The sequence below is a fragment of the Panthera onca genome, chromosome A3 (genome assembly GCF_046562875.1).
Source record: "Panthera onca isolate mPanOnc1 chromosome A3, mPanOnc1 haplotype 2, whole genome shotgun sequence".
NCBI lineage: Eukaryota > Metazoa > Chordata > Mammalia > Carnivora > Felidae > Panthera > Panthera onca.
In genome coordinates this window covers 112,215,538-112,233,012 of record NC_138341.1, presented here as the reverse complement: position 1 = coordinate 112,233,012, position 17,475 = coordinate 112,215,538, and the positions used below count along the sequence as shown (strand labels likewise).

Sequence of the window (17,475 nt, the reverse complement as noted above, 5' to 3'; positions counted from 1 at the left end):
CTGTAAACGTTTGTTGAATGAATGAAGGAACGGGACTTGCTGCTCCCAAGCTTGTGACAAAGGGTGGAAACCGGCTGAGTCCTCCCCTCCCCTGCCGCTGTGTTCTAAAGAGAGCTGCCTCGTGGGTATGCAACTGGGAGCTGACACCCCCTCCAGGGCTTAGTGAGAGGGGGGACAGGTATCTTGGCATTCCCCCCCCCCATCCTCTCTGCTGCCACTGCCTCCCCAGCCTGTATAAACGGATTTCTGAAGAGAATCCAAGAAGGGTTGTCCCGCACTTCCCCACCTCCCTCGACCCAGCTGGGGTGGCAAGGGAACCACTCACAGTTTGGAGGGTGCCTGAGGATCGTGGAAATGGCGTTTCGTCCCCTGATGGAACACACACTTACGGACCATTCTCATTTCTACCGGGAAGGAGGGGAGTGCCGAAGGGGCCAGCGCAGGCCCGGGGAAGACCGCACTGCCACCGTTGGGCCAGTTGTCTGCGTAAGCGACTGACGGAGGCAGGTGAGCTTGATCCAAGCTCTGGATTCCCAACCCAAAGAGCCAAGAGGCTGTGGGGACGCCACGGGGTGGTGAGGGAGGTAGGAAAATCAGGAGAAGAAGAGCCCATGCTCCGCCCCCCTGATAAATCACACCCCACCACAGTTATGACATCCGTCCCATGGCGGGGGCATGAAGCAGGGCATAGGAACATTCAGACCTGACCCCCCTGCCCCTCTGCTCGCTGGTGACGAGGCCCCAAGTTTACTCAGTGCTGAGCGTTATGAGGCTACAGCAGCACCAGAGACCGAAGAGACCGAAGAGACCACTGTCCCTGTCCCTACCCCCTGTATTCTGCCCCCCAACGTGCAGAGGGGGAGGGAGGGAGAGGGCACGACACATCTCCCCACAGGGCAGGTCAATGGACTCAGGAGCCAAGTCAGGGAGGGGGAAGAAGAGAGTTGGAAATTAGACCTATGTTTTTAAAATGTAGCACCGGGCTGGGTTTTTTAATACCAGAAAGCTTTGAGATCTGCCCAAATAATTCGGGACTGGGTTTTAGAGATACAACAGAGAACTAGAGAGAGAGAAAGCACATGCCATATTTGCAACCCTCTGTCACATGTTCAGTCTGATCATTAAGCCACTTACACACACAGAAGGCCAAGGATCATCATTCTTAATATACAAAGAACTCCTAGAAATCAATAAGAAAAACAGGAACAACTAAAGTGGGAAAACGGGCAAAGATATTACCAGTAACTCAAAGGAGAAAGACAAATGAGCCAGAAACCACAAGAAGAGCTACCTTACCTCACTAATACTTTAAAAAAAATTTTTTTTTAATGTTTTTATTTATTTTTGAAGGAGAGGGAGAGACAGAGCATGAGTGGGGGAGGAGCAGAGAGAGAGAAGGAGACGCAGAATCCGAAGCAGGCTCCAGGCTCTGAGCTGTCGGCACAGAGCCCGACGCGGGGCTCGAACCCACAAACCGTGAGATCATGACCTGAGCTGAAGCCGAACCCTCAACCGACTGAGCCACCCGGGGGCCCCAACTACTTTTCAAAATGAAGATTAAAACAAGAAGGAAATATTATTTGTGACCTACAGGATACAGAAACTGTATAAGATTGAAGTCACCCACACCTCTTTTTTGAGGAGGGGGTTTGGGCAGAGTCTATTCAAGTTTCAAGGGCAGTAACCTCATTGTACAGATGGCACCCTGAGGCCCGGAGAGAGGCAGGCACCTTCAGAGTCACCCGGTTGGTCACCAGAGGGCAGGGCTGGAATCCTGATTATGGGACAGGTGTCTTTGGCTAGTCGGCCACAGAGCCTCTGGCCAGCTGGTCCACTCCGTCTGGCCTCGTGTATGGTCTGGTCCCCGGCACCTGACCTGGGAGGCTAGGTCCAGGCTACTCACTGCTGCCCCGGGGGCTGAGGATGGCTGGGGCCTTGCTGGTGTAGGTGACGCTCCTTCCCCAGGGTATACGAGGCTCCCGGCTGAATCCTAGCTTTGCCACCTTGGCCGGGGAAGGGGTCCTTTGGCCCTCGGGGCCTCAGTGTCTCATCTGCAATACAGAATGATGCTCTCCAAGGGTTGCCTGGAGGGTAAAGGCAGGTGATAGCCTGCAGAGGACCTGGCTGTGTGCCCGCCTACATGCCAAGCACTCATTAAATGGGAGCCAAACATATCCTTATGCTCTGTCCTGGGTTTAGCTGACAATCCCGGGCACAGTGAAAAAGAGCTCTTTGGAGCCCCAGCCTGGGTTCCAATCCAGGCTCTATGAGGGCTGTGCGAATCTGGGTAACTGACTTCCCCCATCTGGGTCCTATTTTCCTCTTCTGTAAAATGGGTACCCGTCTCCTAAGGATGTGAGTAGTGCACACAAAGCACCCAGCATGCAGTAGGTGCTCAATAAACTGTATGATGCCAGTGGGGAGGAACTGAACGGAAGAGGGCAAACAGGCCCAGCACGTGGTGGGGGGTGGCAGAATGTCCCCAGAAATGGGGCCATCGACGGCCTCGGCTCTCTCTTGTGGCCCCGAGGCACTGTCTCCACTAAACTGCAACCCAGGCGGTCTGAGGAACCTGGGCTTGCACAGGCCTGAAAATCTGACATCCCCAGTCAGTGGGCCTCAGTCTGCTCATCTGCAAAATGGGAACCATACTCCTTCTTGCCCAGTTAAAACCAGAACTAAGGTCTGAAACCAGGAAGGGCAGCGGAGCCAGGGGACGGCGGTCACTGTGAGCTCTGGCAGGCCCTCGAAGGGACCGGGACTACCAAGTGGGCAGAGGCCGGCTCATGGTGGCTGAGTCTCTGCAGCAGGCAGGGACCCGTGCCACTCTGGTCCTTGTGGCAGATCACTTCAAGGCCACTATGGCTCTACAAGCTGGGGCTACACGTTCCCCAAATTCATGGAGGAGAATGCTGAGGCTCAGAGAGATGAAGTGTTGCCCCACGAACTCACGGCAAGGATGCAACCCAGAGTCTCAGCCCCTAACTGCTGGGGGCATGCTTCCCTGGTGACTCCTGCCCCGTGGCTCTCCAAAAGCAGAGGACAGCCCTTGAAAACCATATGCCTGTCAGGGCCCAAGGTCAGCCCAAGAGGGGCCCTGAGCTGTTTGTGAGGACAGACAGGAGGAGATTTATTCCAGGCAGAAGAGAGGACCTGCCTTAAAGTCAGCTTTGCATACAAATGTCTTGAGTGTTTGTATTCTTTTTCCTCCTGTTGTTGGTGGTGGTTTTGGGTGTGATGCTAGAGAATAAGATGATCCATAAACTGTAGCCCTTTAGCCAAAACAGCCCTGAGAAAATGCCTGCCTCGGGCTGGGGCTGCTCAGCCCCGTGGGGAGGATTCTGACACCCCTCGGGATGCCCTTCAAGCCAACTTCACTGTCACCTCTCCTACTCGCACACTAAGACCCGCTCTGGTGGGCCTGACACCTCCATCAGTCTGGGGCCCCCAAGGACAGGGTCTGGCTACCAGCAAGTGCCAGCTGGAATGCAGTGACCGAGGGGACATTCAGGGATGAGGGTGAACCGAGAAGCATCCCCTGCATTTGAGAATTCCAATAGTGTGCTGGGGAGGGGCCGAGGCCCACATGCTGTCATGGAAGGCATGGGTCACGGAAGGGTGGCCCGCTTGAGGGATGGAGAGCCGAGGGCTCACACCCTTCTAATGAGACTTTCTTATAAGGACATTTTCTTTTCTTTTCTCTTCTTTTCTCTTCTTTTCTTTTCTTTTCTCTCTTTATCTTTCTCTCTCTCTCTCTTTCTTTTTTTTATTTAAAAAAATTTTTTTTAACATTTATTTATTTTTGAGACAGAGAGAGACAGAGCATGAACAGGGGAGGGGCAGAGAGAGAGGGAGACACAGAATCTGAGACAGGCTCCAGGCTCTGAGCTGTCAGCACAGAGCCCGACGCGGGGCTCGAACTCACAGACCGTGAGATCATGACCTGAGCCGAAGTCGGACGCTTAACCGACCAAGCCACCCAGGCGCCCCTCTTTCTTTTTTTTAGATTTTCTTTTTAAATAACCTATGCCCAACGTGGGGCTCGAACTCACAACCCCGAGATCAAGAATCACACATTGAGCCAGCCAGGTGCCCCTAATAAGGACATTTTCTAAGATTAAAAAGCCCAGACCAGAAGGCAGAAGACAACCCCCTTCCCCAAAAAGCTCGTGGGCTTTGACCACATGAACAGCATCATGGGTAATGATTTCTAAACTCCAAAGGACATACAAAGTTAGCAGATGGGTGTCGGGCTGAAGAAAGACATTTTCAATGTCAGAACCAACATGGGGTCAATATACAGGTAACACCGTGAGTCCTACAAATTGATGAAAAATATTCAGGAAACATGGTGAAAACTTTATTTTTTTTTTCTTTTCCCTGGAGTAATTGGTGAAAAATTTAAAAATAAAATTAAACTGTTTACGTGGGATAAAAGAGAACAAAGTTTAAAGAAGTGAAACAAACGTAAGAGTGAAATAAAAAACCAGCAATTTGTAACAGTTTAAAAAAGAAAGCAAGAAAAATAAAATAGAAACCAAGGGCAGGATTTTGCACGGCTGGTGCGGATAATGTGCTATGAATTAGGGAGTCTGATGGACTCAGATGCCTGCCAGAAGGGAGGGACGGGGGCAGGAGGAAGGAAAAGCGTGTCCAAAAGACGGCATCTGACTGGGTTTTTCCAGCTTGCGTTGGGTACAGGGTAGGACGTCAGGCCCCGCGACGGCCTCATCCACAAATAGCCATCACATCATTTATACATTTATAATGTGCCAGCACCACGCACACACACGCACACATTCTTCCAGCCTCGCTGCCGTCCTCTGGAGTCGGATTTCACAGAGTAAACAGAGGCTCAGAGACAGTAGTCACTGTGCGACAGTCACACAGCACTTAGGACCACCATCTCCTTTGAATCTGGGCTCCTCAAGGTGGCCTTCTTTTGACAAGTCTCCTGAGGTCTCCTGAGGACTTTCAAACGCAGGCCGGGGCGTGTCTGACGCCAGGCTGGACAGCTCTGGACTCTGGAAAGTCCAGAGTCACTTGATCTGGAAAGAGCCAACCCCTCACGGTGCGTGACGGGTGTCACGATTTATTGAGCACCTACTCTCTCCCAGGTGGGTTGCATGCATAATGTTAATCCTTAAGACAACCATATGATGTAGATGCTATCAGTGTCCCCATTGTACTGATACACGACACTGAGACCCGGGAGTGGAATATTTTCACCCAAGCAAGGCAGTAGCAGAGGTGGGAGCTGAGCCCATGAACGTCCAGCCCCAATCCCATCCTCCCTGCCTGGTGCTAGAACTCTTAAGAGCACCCCCTATTTGCTAGGAATGCCCTACTTTGCAAGTTAGCCAACAGACGCGCAGAAGGGAGAGGTGAACTGCCCAAGGTCACTTAGCCAGTGAGTGGCAGAGCCCATGGCCTTCGTGACAGCCTGTTGGCCACCCGCTGCTCATCTGGGACTTGCTAGGGACAGCTGTGCCTGCCTGCCAACACCAGAGCACGCTCCTGAAGGGCAGTCGTGACCTTCCTTCTCTGTGTGTCTCAGCCCTGGCGGATGTGGGCACTGCTGTTGGGCTTCAGGGAAAGTGGAGGCTTCTGGCGAAAGGGAGTGGTTTTCCCCATGCGGTCTGGGTCCCCCCGGCTTGGGAATGCTTTTCTTTTGAGCTGGTGAGACAGAACCCCCACCACGGTGGCGCACTGGAGCCTCCACCATGGATGGCAGAGCGGGGGCTCTATGAATCACACGGCATGACTCCAAGAAATCATCCCGGGGCAGGAGGGGGTGGCCCGGCCTGAAGCCGCTGTGCCCAAGACGAGTTTGTCAGCGGTGGGAACCGGACCATTCCCTGTGGGACCCGGCGGGGGGGGGATCCCCGAGGTTGGGGCCGAGGGCGTGTGTCTGAATAGCACCGCCTGCTGCACGGGGCCAAGATAAGAGGTTCCGGCCCCTGGGGACCTGGAGACACATCCCAGCTTCTCCCCGTCCTGGCTCTGCGCCCTTGGCAAGTCAACTGCCCTCTCTGAGCTTGGAGGGCCTCCTCTGTAGAATAATAGGATCAAACCGCCTCACGGGCTATTGTGTGGCTGAACTGGGAGAAGGCCTGGCGGGCTGGTTATGCACCCAAGCTTTGGAATTAATTGTCTGGGTTTCAATCCTGGTTTTGCCAAACTTACTTTGCCAAGCTATTGGACTGAAGCATATGAAATTGCTAATGTGGGGCCGGTTTTGACCTATAAAAATGGCGATTGCATATACTTTATGTAATGCCCCTCTCTCTTCAGTTTCCTCCTTTGCCAAATATGGATAAGAGTCCTCACAGCAAACCTGGGAGGCCGAGAAATGACTGAGCTCGGGCTCTGGGACCGGGCAGGATTTGAGCCTCGGCTGTGTGGCCTTGGGTAAGTTACTTGACCTCTCTGTGCCTCAGTTTTCTCATCTGTAGAACAGGGATCATAACAGGGCCCACCTCATATAGGTTTATTAAGAAAACTTAATCAGTTCATATATATAAAGCACTTAGAACAGTGCCTGGTCTTGTTAAATCAAATAAAATAACACGGGTAACGGCACCTGGCATCGAGTTAACGCTTGAACGTAAAACCAGATCAAAAACAGACTTTTTGAAACCTTTGATGTCAGCAGAAGTTAAGTATTTTTCTTTTTAGTTTATTTATTTTTAAATTTTATATTTATTTATTTATTTAAAAAAATTTTTTTTTTTTTTAACGTTTATTCAGTTTTGAGAGACAGAGAGAAACAGAGCATGAGCAGGCAAGGGGCAGAAGGAGGGGGACACAGAATCCAAAGCAGGTTCCAGGCTCTGAGCTGTCAGCACAGAGCCCGACGCGGGGCTTGAACTCACGAACTGCGAGATCGTGACCTGAGCCGAAGTCAGACGCTCAACCGACTGAGCCACCCAGGCGCCCCTTATTTATTTATTTTGAGAGGTGGGGGGGGGGGTGGGGCAGAGACAGAGAAAGAGAGAGAGAGAGAGAGAGAGAGAGAGAGAGAGAGAGAGAATCCCAAGCAGGCTCCGTGCGGTCCATCAACACAGAGCCCGACGCGGGGCTCGAACTCATGCACCTGAGCAGAAACCAAGCGTCAGACACTTAACCGACTTAGCCACCCAGGCGCCCTGAGAGTTAAGTATTTTTAAAGAAAAAAATACATATATATGTTTTTAGGAACCTGTATGTGTGTGGAAATACAGGTAAGAAGCGTGATCCTGGGTGTTTATCGAGCCTGGGGCCACTTTGTGTACTGACGGCGTCCATGGCCTGAGGTTCTAAGGGAAGGTCTGGCCTTGAAGCAGGGATGGCTCTCAGTCCCGCCCAGGTCTCGGCCGGCTCCCTCGGATGGAACCACACAGCCAAGCCATGACCTATGTGGCACACAGGTAACTCCAGGGGCCCATATGAGGCTCCCGGTCCTGGGCTGGCCCCTCGTTATTAAGAAGCCTCCGCCATGGGGCGCCTGGGTGGCTCGGTCGGTTAAGCGTCCGACTTCCGCTCAGGTCATGATCTCGCGGTCCGTGAGTTCGAGCCCCGCGTCAGGCTCTGTGCTGACAGCTCAGAGCCTGGAGCCTGTTTCGGATTCTGTGTCTCCCTCTCTCTCTGACCCTCCCCCGTACATGCTCTGTCTCTCTCTGTCTCAAAAATAAATAAACGTTAAAGAAAAAAAAATTTTTTAATAAAAAAATTTAAAAAAGAAGCCTCCGCCAACAGCCTTGGTGCGCTTGACTCCACTCCTCATCTGACGTTTACCCGAGACCTGGGAGAAAGGCACAGAAGACCCAGCCCGGCCAAGCCACCCAGGGAAACTTAGGCTCTCAGAGGCCCTACACCAGGACCTTCAGGCTCTGGAACAGACTGCCTTCCTCTGCCTCTCCACAGTCGCCCTCCCCTCCTCCCCAGTCTCGACTGTACCCTCACTTCCACCCCCCGCTGGGTGACCCTGGGTGACGTGCTGCCCTGATTGAGCCTCCGTATTTGCCCAGGTATCAGTCTCAGAGGTCTCAGTCGGCCTTTTTGGCCCCAGCATGCCATCATTCTATCACCCTTCTCCAGAACTCCAGAGAGAGAAGGCAAGCAGAATTCTCTGCAAACTGTAAAGTGCCGTGTGGACAAGAGGATGGTTACTGGCATTGGATGGGTTTTCCAGAGAAGTCTGTCGTAGCCCGGATTTGCTCCGGTGGGTCTGGAGTCTGAAAGACCCAGGCCACACATCCATATCCTCTGTGACCTTGGACAAACCCTCCCTGAAGCAGCTTCCTCTTCTGTAAGGGCAGAGGGTGCAACCACATCCACCCGGCAGGGTCAGCGAGAAAGGCCCACGCGGTATCTGGCACCCACTGGCTGCTCAGGGGTGTCTGACGCAGGAGGAAATTCAGGGCCCTGACCGATCATTCCACCTTCTGAGACTAAAAGCCACAGGACTTGGGAAGGACGCAGCCACCAGATTCAGGGCCATACGACCTGCAAAATGTGTCAGGGGCGGTTGCTGCTCATTGAGGCGACTTGGTGTCGCATTTGTAGCTCCGCGGCCAGACTCCCTGGGTGCACCTGCTATGTGACCCCCCGCCCCCGGGCCTTAGTGTCCCCATCTGTGCCGTAGGGATCCTCCTAGAACCCATCTCGGAGAGACTGATGGGGACCACACTGGGCTCAGCTGACCCAGCAGCCTCCACACTTCCTCGACAATGGTAAACATTACAGTTGCATATCCGTTTATGCACAGCACGCAGAATACACACGCTAGTACAAACACACAAACTCTCGCACATAACCCACATCTATGGGCACATGAGCAAGTGCACTCACCTACTCAGACACACATTCACATGTGCATGTAGCCTGAAACGCACTTCCCCAAATAATATTTCATTTTAACCCTCGCAACACATTCTGGTATTTTCTAAGGTTAGTGAACTATAGCCTGTGGGCCAAAGCTGGCCCTCAGCCTGTTTTTGCACGGCCTGTGAGCTAAGAATGGTTTACTACAACAACAACAACGACAACAACAACAACAAAGGACAGTAGGTGACAGGTCAAATGTGGCCAGCAAAGCCTAAAATATTTACTCTCCGGCCCTCTACATTCTATACTGTTCTGTTCTGGTCCCTCGCTGTACCGTTCAAAAATGCTGGCTGTACTTAATAAATGGATCTCCCTGATCCACTGCTGGCTTGTAAATCTCAGTTTGAAAACTTTGAATTAAAGCAAGCGTCCGTTTTCCCACTAGATGGAAAAATGGATGGATAAACGGTTAAGTCCCACCCGTGACAAGGCTCCTCTCGGAGACCTCCACCTTGCAAGCCATCAACAGACCCCATTTGTACTTCTGGGCACAAGCTTTGGAGCCCCCAAACCCTGGGTCCACATCCCACATGTTGGGAGTTCCTGGGCAGGTCACTGCCCCTTTGTGAGCCTCAGTTCCTTTGTCTGGGAAATGGGTAGGACACCAGGCAGTGCCACGGTGAGGGTTCCCCGTGTGTGGAGCTCCTGGAGCATGGCCAGCCCTTGCTAAGTGGCCTCAGGGCTCTCCTTTGGTGACTGGGTGGTAGCTAGGCGGTTTCCATCCCTGGAGAGGGAGGTGGATCCTCCCCAAGGGTGGGGGAGCCCGCGAGGTGAAAGCAGCATCTCCTATGAGCCCAGTTTGGGCTCCAGAACTGGCTGCGGAGGGAGAGGGCATGTGAGTGGAGCCAAACTTATTGAGTACTTACTATGTGCCAAGCATCCTGATTTCCTGGCCTCAACCAACCAGCCATATTTTTATGAAGACACCCAGACCCAAAGGGGCCAAAATGACTTGTCTTAAGTAGGACTCTGCCAATATGCAGCGCCTTCCCGACCCCTCCAGGTGCGGTTAGCAGCCCTCTCCCCGTCCTTTAGCAACTCGTTCCCCTTCCAGAGTCGCCCCTGACATGCATCTTTACCTGGCATCACCCGGATGCCAGCATTTAGGGGGGGGATGCACCTTGTTCTGGGTCCAGCCCTGGCCCAGCCCTGGAGACAAGAAACCTGGGTCCTTCCCCGTCTCTGCCACTGCCCCGGGCACCTGCTTGCCGGGTCTCAGCATCTCTGCTATGCACAGGGGACAGTGCTGTCTACCTGGCTGTCCACGCAGGGCTCTGCAATTTACAGAGAATGAGTACGATCACCCCCCCACCCCCGATGTCAGCGCTGTCACAGTCTTTTGACAGATGAAGAAAAAGGCTCACAGCAGGGACAAGGGCAGAGGTGAGGTTCAACCCACGTGAGATGCCCTTACCCCAAGTCCAGAGAACATCCCACCCTGCTGTAGAATGGGAGGGGGGAAGGAGGAGAATCTTTATGAGGCGCCTGCTGTATGCTTCCGGACACCTTCCCTCTGGGACTGCGGTGAATCTTTCCAACTGCCAAAGAGGTAGGTATAACTGTTCCCATTTCACAGATGTGGAATCAGAGATTGGAGAAGGCATGGTAGGGTAGGAGAGGGCTCAGGATTTGAACCCAGGGCTATCTGAATTCCAGAGCTGAATTCCCCGAATTCCCTCTGCCCCTGGCTGCCTCGGGTCTAGAAGGATCTTAAAATCACCCTGCAAACGTGGGGGAAACTCTCACCTCCACCAGGCCCCCTCCCCAGCAAGCCTTGGACATCAGGGAAGTCAGTCACAGCCTGTCTTCTCCTCATTGCCTAAATGAAGCTCCATATCGCGGTTGGGGGGTTCAGACCAGAGCCCCCTCACACTCCCTGACTGTCCCATTGCCAGGACACCCCAGCATGTTTCCAGAGAAATGTTTCCATCTGGTTCTGATTCATTTACGCTTAATTAATCAACATGTTGTTTTGTAAGAGACACTCGAGATCCAAGAACCTTTCTCAAGCCTTGCCTTTCATTCTTGCTTGTCTTAGAAACAGAAAAATTGGGTTTCATCAAAAAAAAAAAAAACAAAAAACAAACCAGTGACGCCAGAGCTGGAGGAAGCAGGGGTGTGCGGGCGTCAGGCCCCGAGGGGGGCTGCTGCTGGGCCTTGCAGAGCAGGCCGGAGGCAGAGGCTAAGGACTCTGGCACGGAGGGGAGGCTGGGGAAGTCAGGGGAGGGACATCCCTCCACCCCGGCAGCTGCTCAAGGGCAGCCCAGGGTCTCTACACCTTGGCCTCTCCAAGTTTCCCAACACAGAGCTTGTGGCACTTGTTGAATGAACAAGTGAAGGAACCGATGAATGAAGCACGACCAACACCCAGGTGCCTTCGGGACGCACTCTCCTGCTAAAATTAGAGGAAAATGTCAAAGCGGGTAGGGGTGTCCTGTGGAATCTTCCAAGCAGCTATCTGACGAAAAATGGCCTCTGCTGCATAATTAGTTTGGGATCCTGAGGCCTCGTCCCACTGCTTGACCATGAATGCTCTGGTAAGTCCTGCAGTCAAGAAATCTGCTAAACTAAGCGTTTCCCAAACCTATTTGGCCAGGATTCCTATGACCCCCTTGCGTAATACGCTACGGGAAAGGTTTTCCTACCCCCCAACCCCCACCCCAGTGCCAGTGGGGAAACTGAGGCTGTAGGCAGGAGTGGGGGAGTCCACTCGCCCAAGGTCACACAGTACAAAGGGGTCCAGAGTGGGACTGAAATCCATGGCACCCAACTGACAAGTGGAGCCACAAGCCTCTCTCTGGAGATGCTGGATGGGGCATGTTTGTGACCCCTACGCAAGACATCAACCGCTTCCGGGAGGGGCGCCAAGAGCCCCCTTGACAAACTGGGGCAGCGTCAGGGGCTGCCATGCCCAACGTCCTCACCAAGCTACTGGTGGCGGGGAAAGGGATTGGAAGTTTTCTTTTTCTTTATTCTGTGTGTGTGTGTGTGTGTGTGTGTGTGTGTGTGTGTGTTGTGTCTGTCTGTCTGTCTCTCTGTCTTTTTCGGACTGTGAAACATCTCAAAGATCTCCTAAACCAGCTCCTCTTCAGATGGGGAAACTGAGGCTCTGAGAGGGAAGACCAACACAGCTCAGGCGACACCCTGTCAGATGGATCGGGATTCGAGCCTGCTTTGCCGCTTACCTGCTGTGCAACCTTGGACGAGTCAGTTTCCCTCTCTGAATCCTCATCCAGATAAAAAGCACCTCCCATAGCCAGGGACATCATGGGCAGGAAATGAAGATGTGTTGCAAATGCCCACTAGGAGCCTGTGTACTTGGCTACTCCCTTCACATACTCACCAATTCACTCAGTCTTACCCACAGCTGCCTGGTGAGTTAGATACTTCAGATTACTATGCCTATTTTCAAGAGGAGTCAATGAGGAGAAAGTTTTTCTTTTTCATGTCTTTGGTCTGCTTTAACACTGAGAAAAATCTTAGAGATTTTCTAAAAGAACCTCAGGTGGGTAAACCCAGGCTCAGAGAGGCAAAGTGACTTCCCCGAGGTCACTCAGCTGGTCACTGGGGAAGCTGGGATTTGGACCCGGGCAGGCTGACTCCAGAACCCATGGGATCAACCACTATACAAGGGCCATCCACACAGGACCACGAGGTCCCAAACTTCCCCCGGCTTACCCTGAAGCCCACCCACGTCTCCTCCCCCTGGGTCCCTCCATTCAGTCACACCCGAGATTGGAGCCCTTTGGGCCAGTCTCCCTGCTCCCCCCCCAATCCCAACTCCCAGTTCTCCCGTAGCCCGTCTGCTTCCTGCTCCGCTCCAGCAGTCACTGGGTCCAGGCAGGGCTTTTCCCTCAAGTGGATGAGAAGCCCCTAGAGGGCAGACTCTCTTTCTTACTCCCATGTAGCCTTCCTGAGACCTAACACCACAGCTGGGAAGAAAGACACTGGATCTTCCACTCACCTGCTGGACAACTTAGCAAGGTTACCTAACCTGTCTGAGCCTTGGCCTCGGCTTTATAAAATGGCATGGGTGTTCTCATGAGGAGGCAGTGGGGATTCCCTTAATGAAGGACAGCCTTAGCGCCATGGCGGGCACTCCAAGGTTGGTTCCGACCGGCACCAGCTCAGGAGGAGGCTCGCCTGCTTGCCTTCCTCAGCCCCACCGGCTCTGCCGACCCCCACTCTGCAGGGACGGCCTCAAACCCACCTCCTGAGGACGTTCTGACTCTCCCAGTGAGGATGCAAGGGTCCCCTCTGTGCCCCAGGTACACTTAGAGTCTGAACCTTGGGTTCTCTTCCTAGTGTTCCTAGGAGGTCAAGATGGAAAAACCTGGGGTGGGGGGGGGAGGCTCTGGGACTTCTTCCAGGTCATCCCAGAACCAATGGACTTGAACTCAGGTCTCAGATCTTGAATTCACAAAGCTCATGTCCTTACCAGAGGGGGAGCCCACTGAGAATCACGCCTTCCCCGAGGGGATGCGAGAGTCAGGGTCAATGCTGAGGCTGAGTCCAGGGCATCTGGACTCCTGGCCCAGGGCTGTATGTCTTCTCCTGGCTCAGCACGGATACCAGGCATGGCTTCTAAGCCCAAAATTCTGTCCCGCAGTCCCGGTATCCTGGGCTTCCTATCTCTGCACAGAGCCACCCTCCTTCTTTTCAGCAATGTTGCAACTATGGGGAGCGGGTCAGTGAGAGAGTCCTACCAGCCCCTTCCTTCCTTGGAGAGCCTCCTTGGGCCAGCTGGCTCAACAGGTAACCTGGAGCCTCAGTCTTCCCATCTGTAAAGCGGGCCTGAAGGCTACGCGGAGGAGTTAGTGGCCCAGGGCGCCGGGCACCATGCAGCTGTCCCAAGGGCCATCTCCCTGTCGGCCCCGCTGTGGGCGACCTGCCACCCTGCCCGCTGCCCCTGGTACCTTGCTTCTTCCTTCGGTTCGGGGGGATCATGTTCGCGGCGTGGGCGACGAGCAGCAACAGGCAGAGTGGCGCCCGCATCTGGGCAGCCTGGTCGGGGCGGGCGCGCGGGGGGCTCCCCGGGAGGCCCGACGGCTGCTCCGGGCGCGCGGGCGCATCCACGGGGCGCGGGTTCGGTGCCGCCGCCAGGGACGCGCCGTCCGCCCAGGGGCCGGCCGCCAGGTCGAGTGAGGGCGTCGGCGGAGCGCGGACACTGCCCCGGCGGGGAGGAGCCGGCGCGCGGGGCGGCGCGTTAACCCGCTCGGGAGGCGCGCGCGGCGGGGGGCGGGGGTCGCCCGGCGGGGGTCCGGAGGTCGGCGGGTCCCGCAGCCCGCGGTCTGGCGTCGTTCCGCCCCTTGCACTGCCCCTCTCCCCAGCCCCGCCGCCGCCGCCGGCCGGGCAGACACAGGTACAGACGCGCGGCCGCCAAGTGACCCCCATCCTTGTGCTCTCGGCACGTCGCGATCCCCCCACTCCCCGCCTGCCGCCGATTTTCTCTCTTCTCCTTCTCGGTGGCTCGTGTCTCCTGCGCCTGGCCCTTCAGGGCCACTCCTGCACTTCCTCTCTTCTTCTGTCTTTGTCTCACGTCCCCCCCCCCCCCCCCCCAAACTCTGTGGCCTCGTCCCTCGGCCATCTGGTCTGCGCCCTTTCTGCTCTTTCAAGAGTCCTGCGTCCCTTCTGGCCACTGACCCTGAATGTTTCCTGCGCGGCCTGCGGGGAGCCCCTAATCTTTGCCTGGAAGTGACCAGCACCTCATAAATTCACTTGTGAAGGGTCTGGGGGACCTGGACTGTGTTTCCTCCAACCTTATCTGCGGGACTGGGAGCAGCGGGTTCTGTTTTAACCCTTGCAGAGCCAGACCCCTCCGCCTACCCAACAGACAGCGCACTCACTCCTGCCTCCCATGGCCCCGCCCACTGAAAACAACCCCCGTGCTATTAATGGTAGCTATCAGTTTCGGGGCCTGTGTGCTTGGGGTTGTGCTTAGCCCTTGACACGTAATATAATCTTCAGAGCAACTCAGTGAGGTTCTGTTCTGATTAGCCCCACTTTACAGGGGAGGAAAGAAGTCAGAGAGGCTGACCGATTTGCTTAAGGCCACACGAGGCAGGTCAGTGCCCTGTCTGGGTCCCTCTCCTGCCCTCTTAGCCACTGATCAGGACACAGAGGAACTTACCCTTGGACAGCCTCTTGCTGAACAGCTGTCCTTCCTTTTTCCTATGTGTGTGGCTTGTCGCCTCCAGCCCCTTCTCTCCATCCTAGTGAGTCCCCAGTGCAATGAGGACGTTTGAAGGCATGTCAAGGGGAAGGAAATACACAGAGGGAGGTAGCACTGGCCTCGCCATGCTTCTGTGGGGCTCCACAGACACGGGCAGATGGCATCCTGGGATCTTGGCAGAATGTTGGAGTGGTTCCACCAAAATGGCTCTATTTCGCAGATGGGGTCACTGAGGCCTCGGGATTGGGGGTGCTCAGCTCTGGCAGCCCGGCAAGTCTAGGACAGAGGTGGGATGGGCGTCCAGGCGTTCCAGCATGGATCCCCTCTGCCTCACCCTACAAATCCCTCTTGTTCTGATCTCTCTGATCTCAGTGTCCCCCATCCCCCCACCCCTCACGTCTTTGATCCCAGAGATCTCAACTCCTTGCAGTATTTGACCGACACCTCTAGGCCTCCCACACCTCTGAGCCTTTCATAGGTGGCCTCTCCATGGAATGTTGGCCAGCTTCCCATCCCCCTTCCTCACTGACTCATTCAGGACCCCGCCCTGGATATGCCCCTCATCCCTGCCTCTCAGGCCACGTTCAGTGCCTCCTCCAGGCTCCCACCATCTCTTTATCACAGCCTGGATCACACCAGGTGGTGACTATTGATGTCTCTGTCTCTCTCTCTGAATCATCAAGTCTTTGAGGCCAGAGACGAGGTCATACCCAGAGCCCTGGAATGCTAGCACGCAGTAGACACAGAGCAGGAGTCAGCATGTTCGTGAAGAATGAATGAATGAATGAATGAGTTCTCCCAATGCAGGAGTCTCCTGGTTTATACGTGGAATTAGGTATTTGGAGAAATGAGGTGACCCTAGAAGATCAAACGTCAGGAAGTTGGAAAGTCAGCCCCTACCCAACCACCCCTGGTCCTAAAGTCTCCAAAGTCCAGAGCAGGACAGCCCCCACGTGAGCCGCACTGGGGAAGAGCAGTGCGCATTGGTCGTGCGGAGGCCCCAGCTACAAGACAGCCGCACGGCTCTGCAGGCTGTAGCCTCCCCCCCTTCTCCTCCCATCCCCTCTGCTCCAGCTACTCAGCCTCCCCGTGTTTCTCAGACTCTGCCATGTGTCCTCAGCAGGACTTTTTGCTGTTCCTTCAGTCTGGAAAATCCTTCCTGAGATATCTTCCAGGCCTGTCTCGGCTTAAGGCTACCTCCTCAGAGAGGCCCTCTCCGACCACTCCAGATAAAGCAGAACACCCATTTCCTTTATCCCCTTATCTCGCCTTATCTTCCACGGTACCGAGTACATAGTCCTGTTCATGTTTGCCGTTGGCTTGTTTGTAAGTTCCATGAGGGCAGGAATCTTCTATTTTACCTGTGTGCCTAACGCATAAAGTGCTTACTAAGTATTTGTGCAGTGGATAAAAGAATGGACGAACGAGTGCTCACTCGTGCCCTGATTCATTCATTCCTGCTCTCACGGGCTCAGTTTCCCCATTTGTTCAGTGGTATGGACAGGATTTTGTGTTCCCTGAGAGTTTTACAATCCTTTGACAATCCGATATATCTTGGATTCTGTGAGCCAGAATTCAGGTCTCTACCCTGCTCTGAGACGCTCAGAGGGTCTTGGGGTCTCTGTGGCTGTAGGGGGCTGTCTGGGAATCCTGGCCTGTCATCTGGTCGCTCTCCCCCAACACAAGCACCCAGGGAGGACATCGAGGCCAGTGGTGCTGATGACATTCCAGGAGGTGTATATCAGTTAAGGAACAGCAGGGGCATCGGTTAAGGAATGACAGGACACTGTCACAAATAAATGACGACGAGTATAATGGCTGCAACTCATTGCAGGCATAATCGGGTGTCCCAGATGAGCAAATCCTTCTCCTCCTTGGACAGCCAGGGCTCAGGCTAATTCCAGCTTCTGCTCTGCACTTTCGGTGTGCAGCTTAAAGTTCCCTGTAGAAGGGGCAAGGCATGGAAGGTCACCTAGAAGAGGTACAGAGTATGTCCCCCCACCTCCCACTGGCCAGAATTCGGTCATGTAGCCACACCTGCTTGCAAGGGTGGCTGGGAAATGTAGTCTAGCTGTGTGCTCAGGAGGAAAACCATAAGAGTTTGGTGAACGTCTGGCCCTTCTGCCACACGGGACTACTTCCTCCCCTCTACCTTAACCCCTAACCACCACCAATCTGTTCCTCATTCCTATAATTACATTGTAACATGGATATTATATAATGGAGTCATGTAGTTTGTGTCCTTTTGAGATTGGCTTTCTTTATTCAGCATAATTTCTTGAGATTTGCCCAACTTGTTACATGATTAACAGTTGCTTTTTACTGCCCAGTAATACTCCGTGGGATGAATGTACTATAGTTTCTTTAGCCGTTCACTCTTTGAAAAACATTTGGATAACTTCTAGATTTTGGTTATTAAGTCCAAAGCTACTATG

The 17,475-nt window shown here is 54.0% G+C and overlaps 1 protein-coding gene across 1 annotated transcript in view; it reads right to left on the bottom strand.

Moving 5' to 3' along the window:
• The window catches only part of RSPO4 (R-spondin 4), a 35,208-nt gene extending 20,890 nt beyond the window's left edge, over positions 1–14,318 (bottom strand). Inside the window, exon 1 of the mRNA XM_060614311.3 lies at positions 13,785–14,318. Coding sequence (XP_060470294.3) covers positions 13,785–14,262 — 478 coding nt within the window. The 5' untranslated portion in view covers positions 14,263–14,318. The remainder of the gene's footprint in view (positions 1–13,784) is intronic.
• Between the last annotated feature and the right edge of the window lie 3,157 nt (positions 14,319–17,475).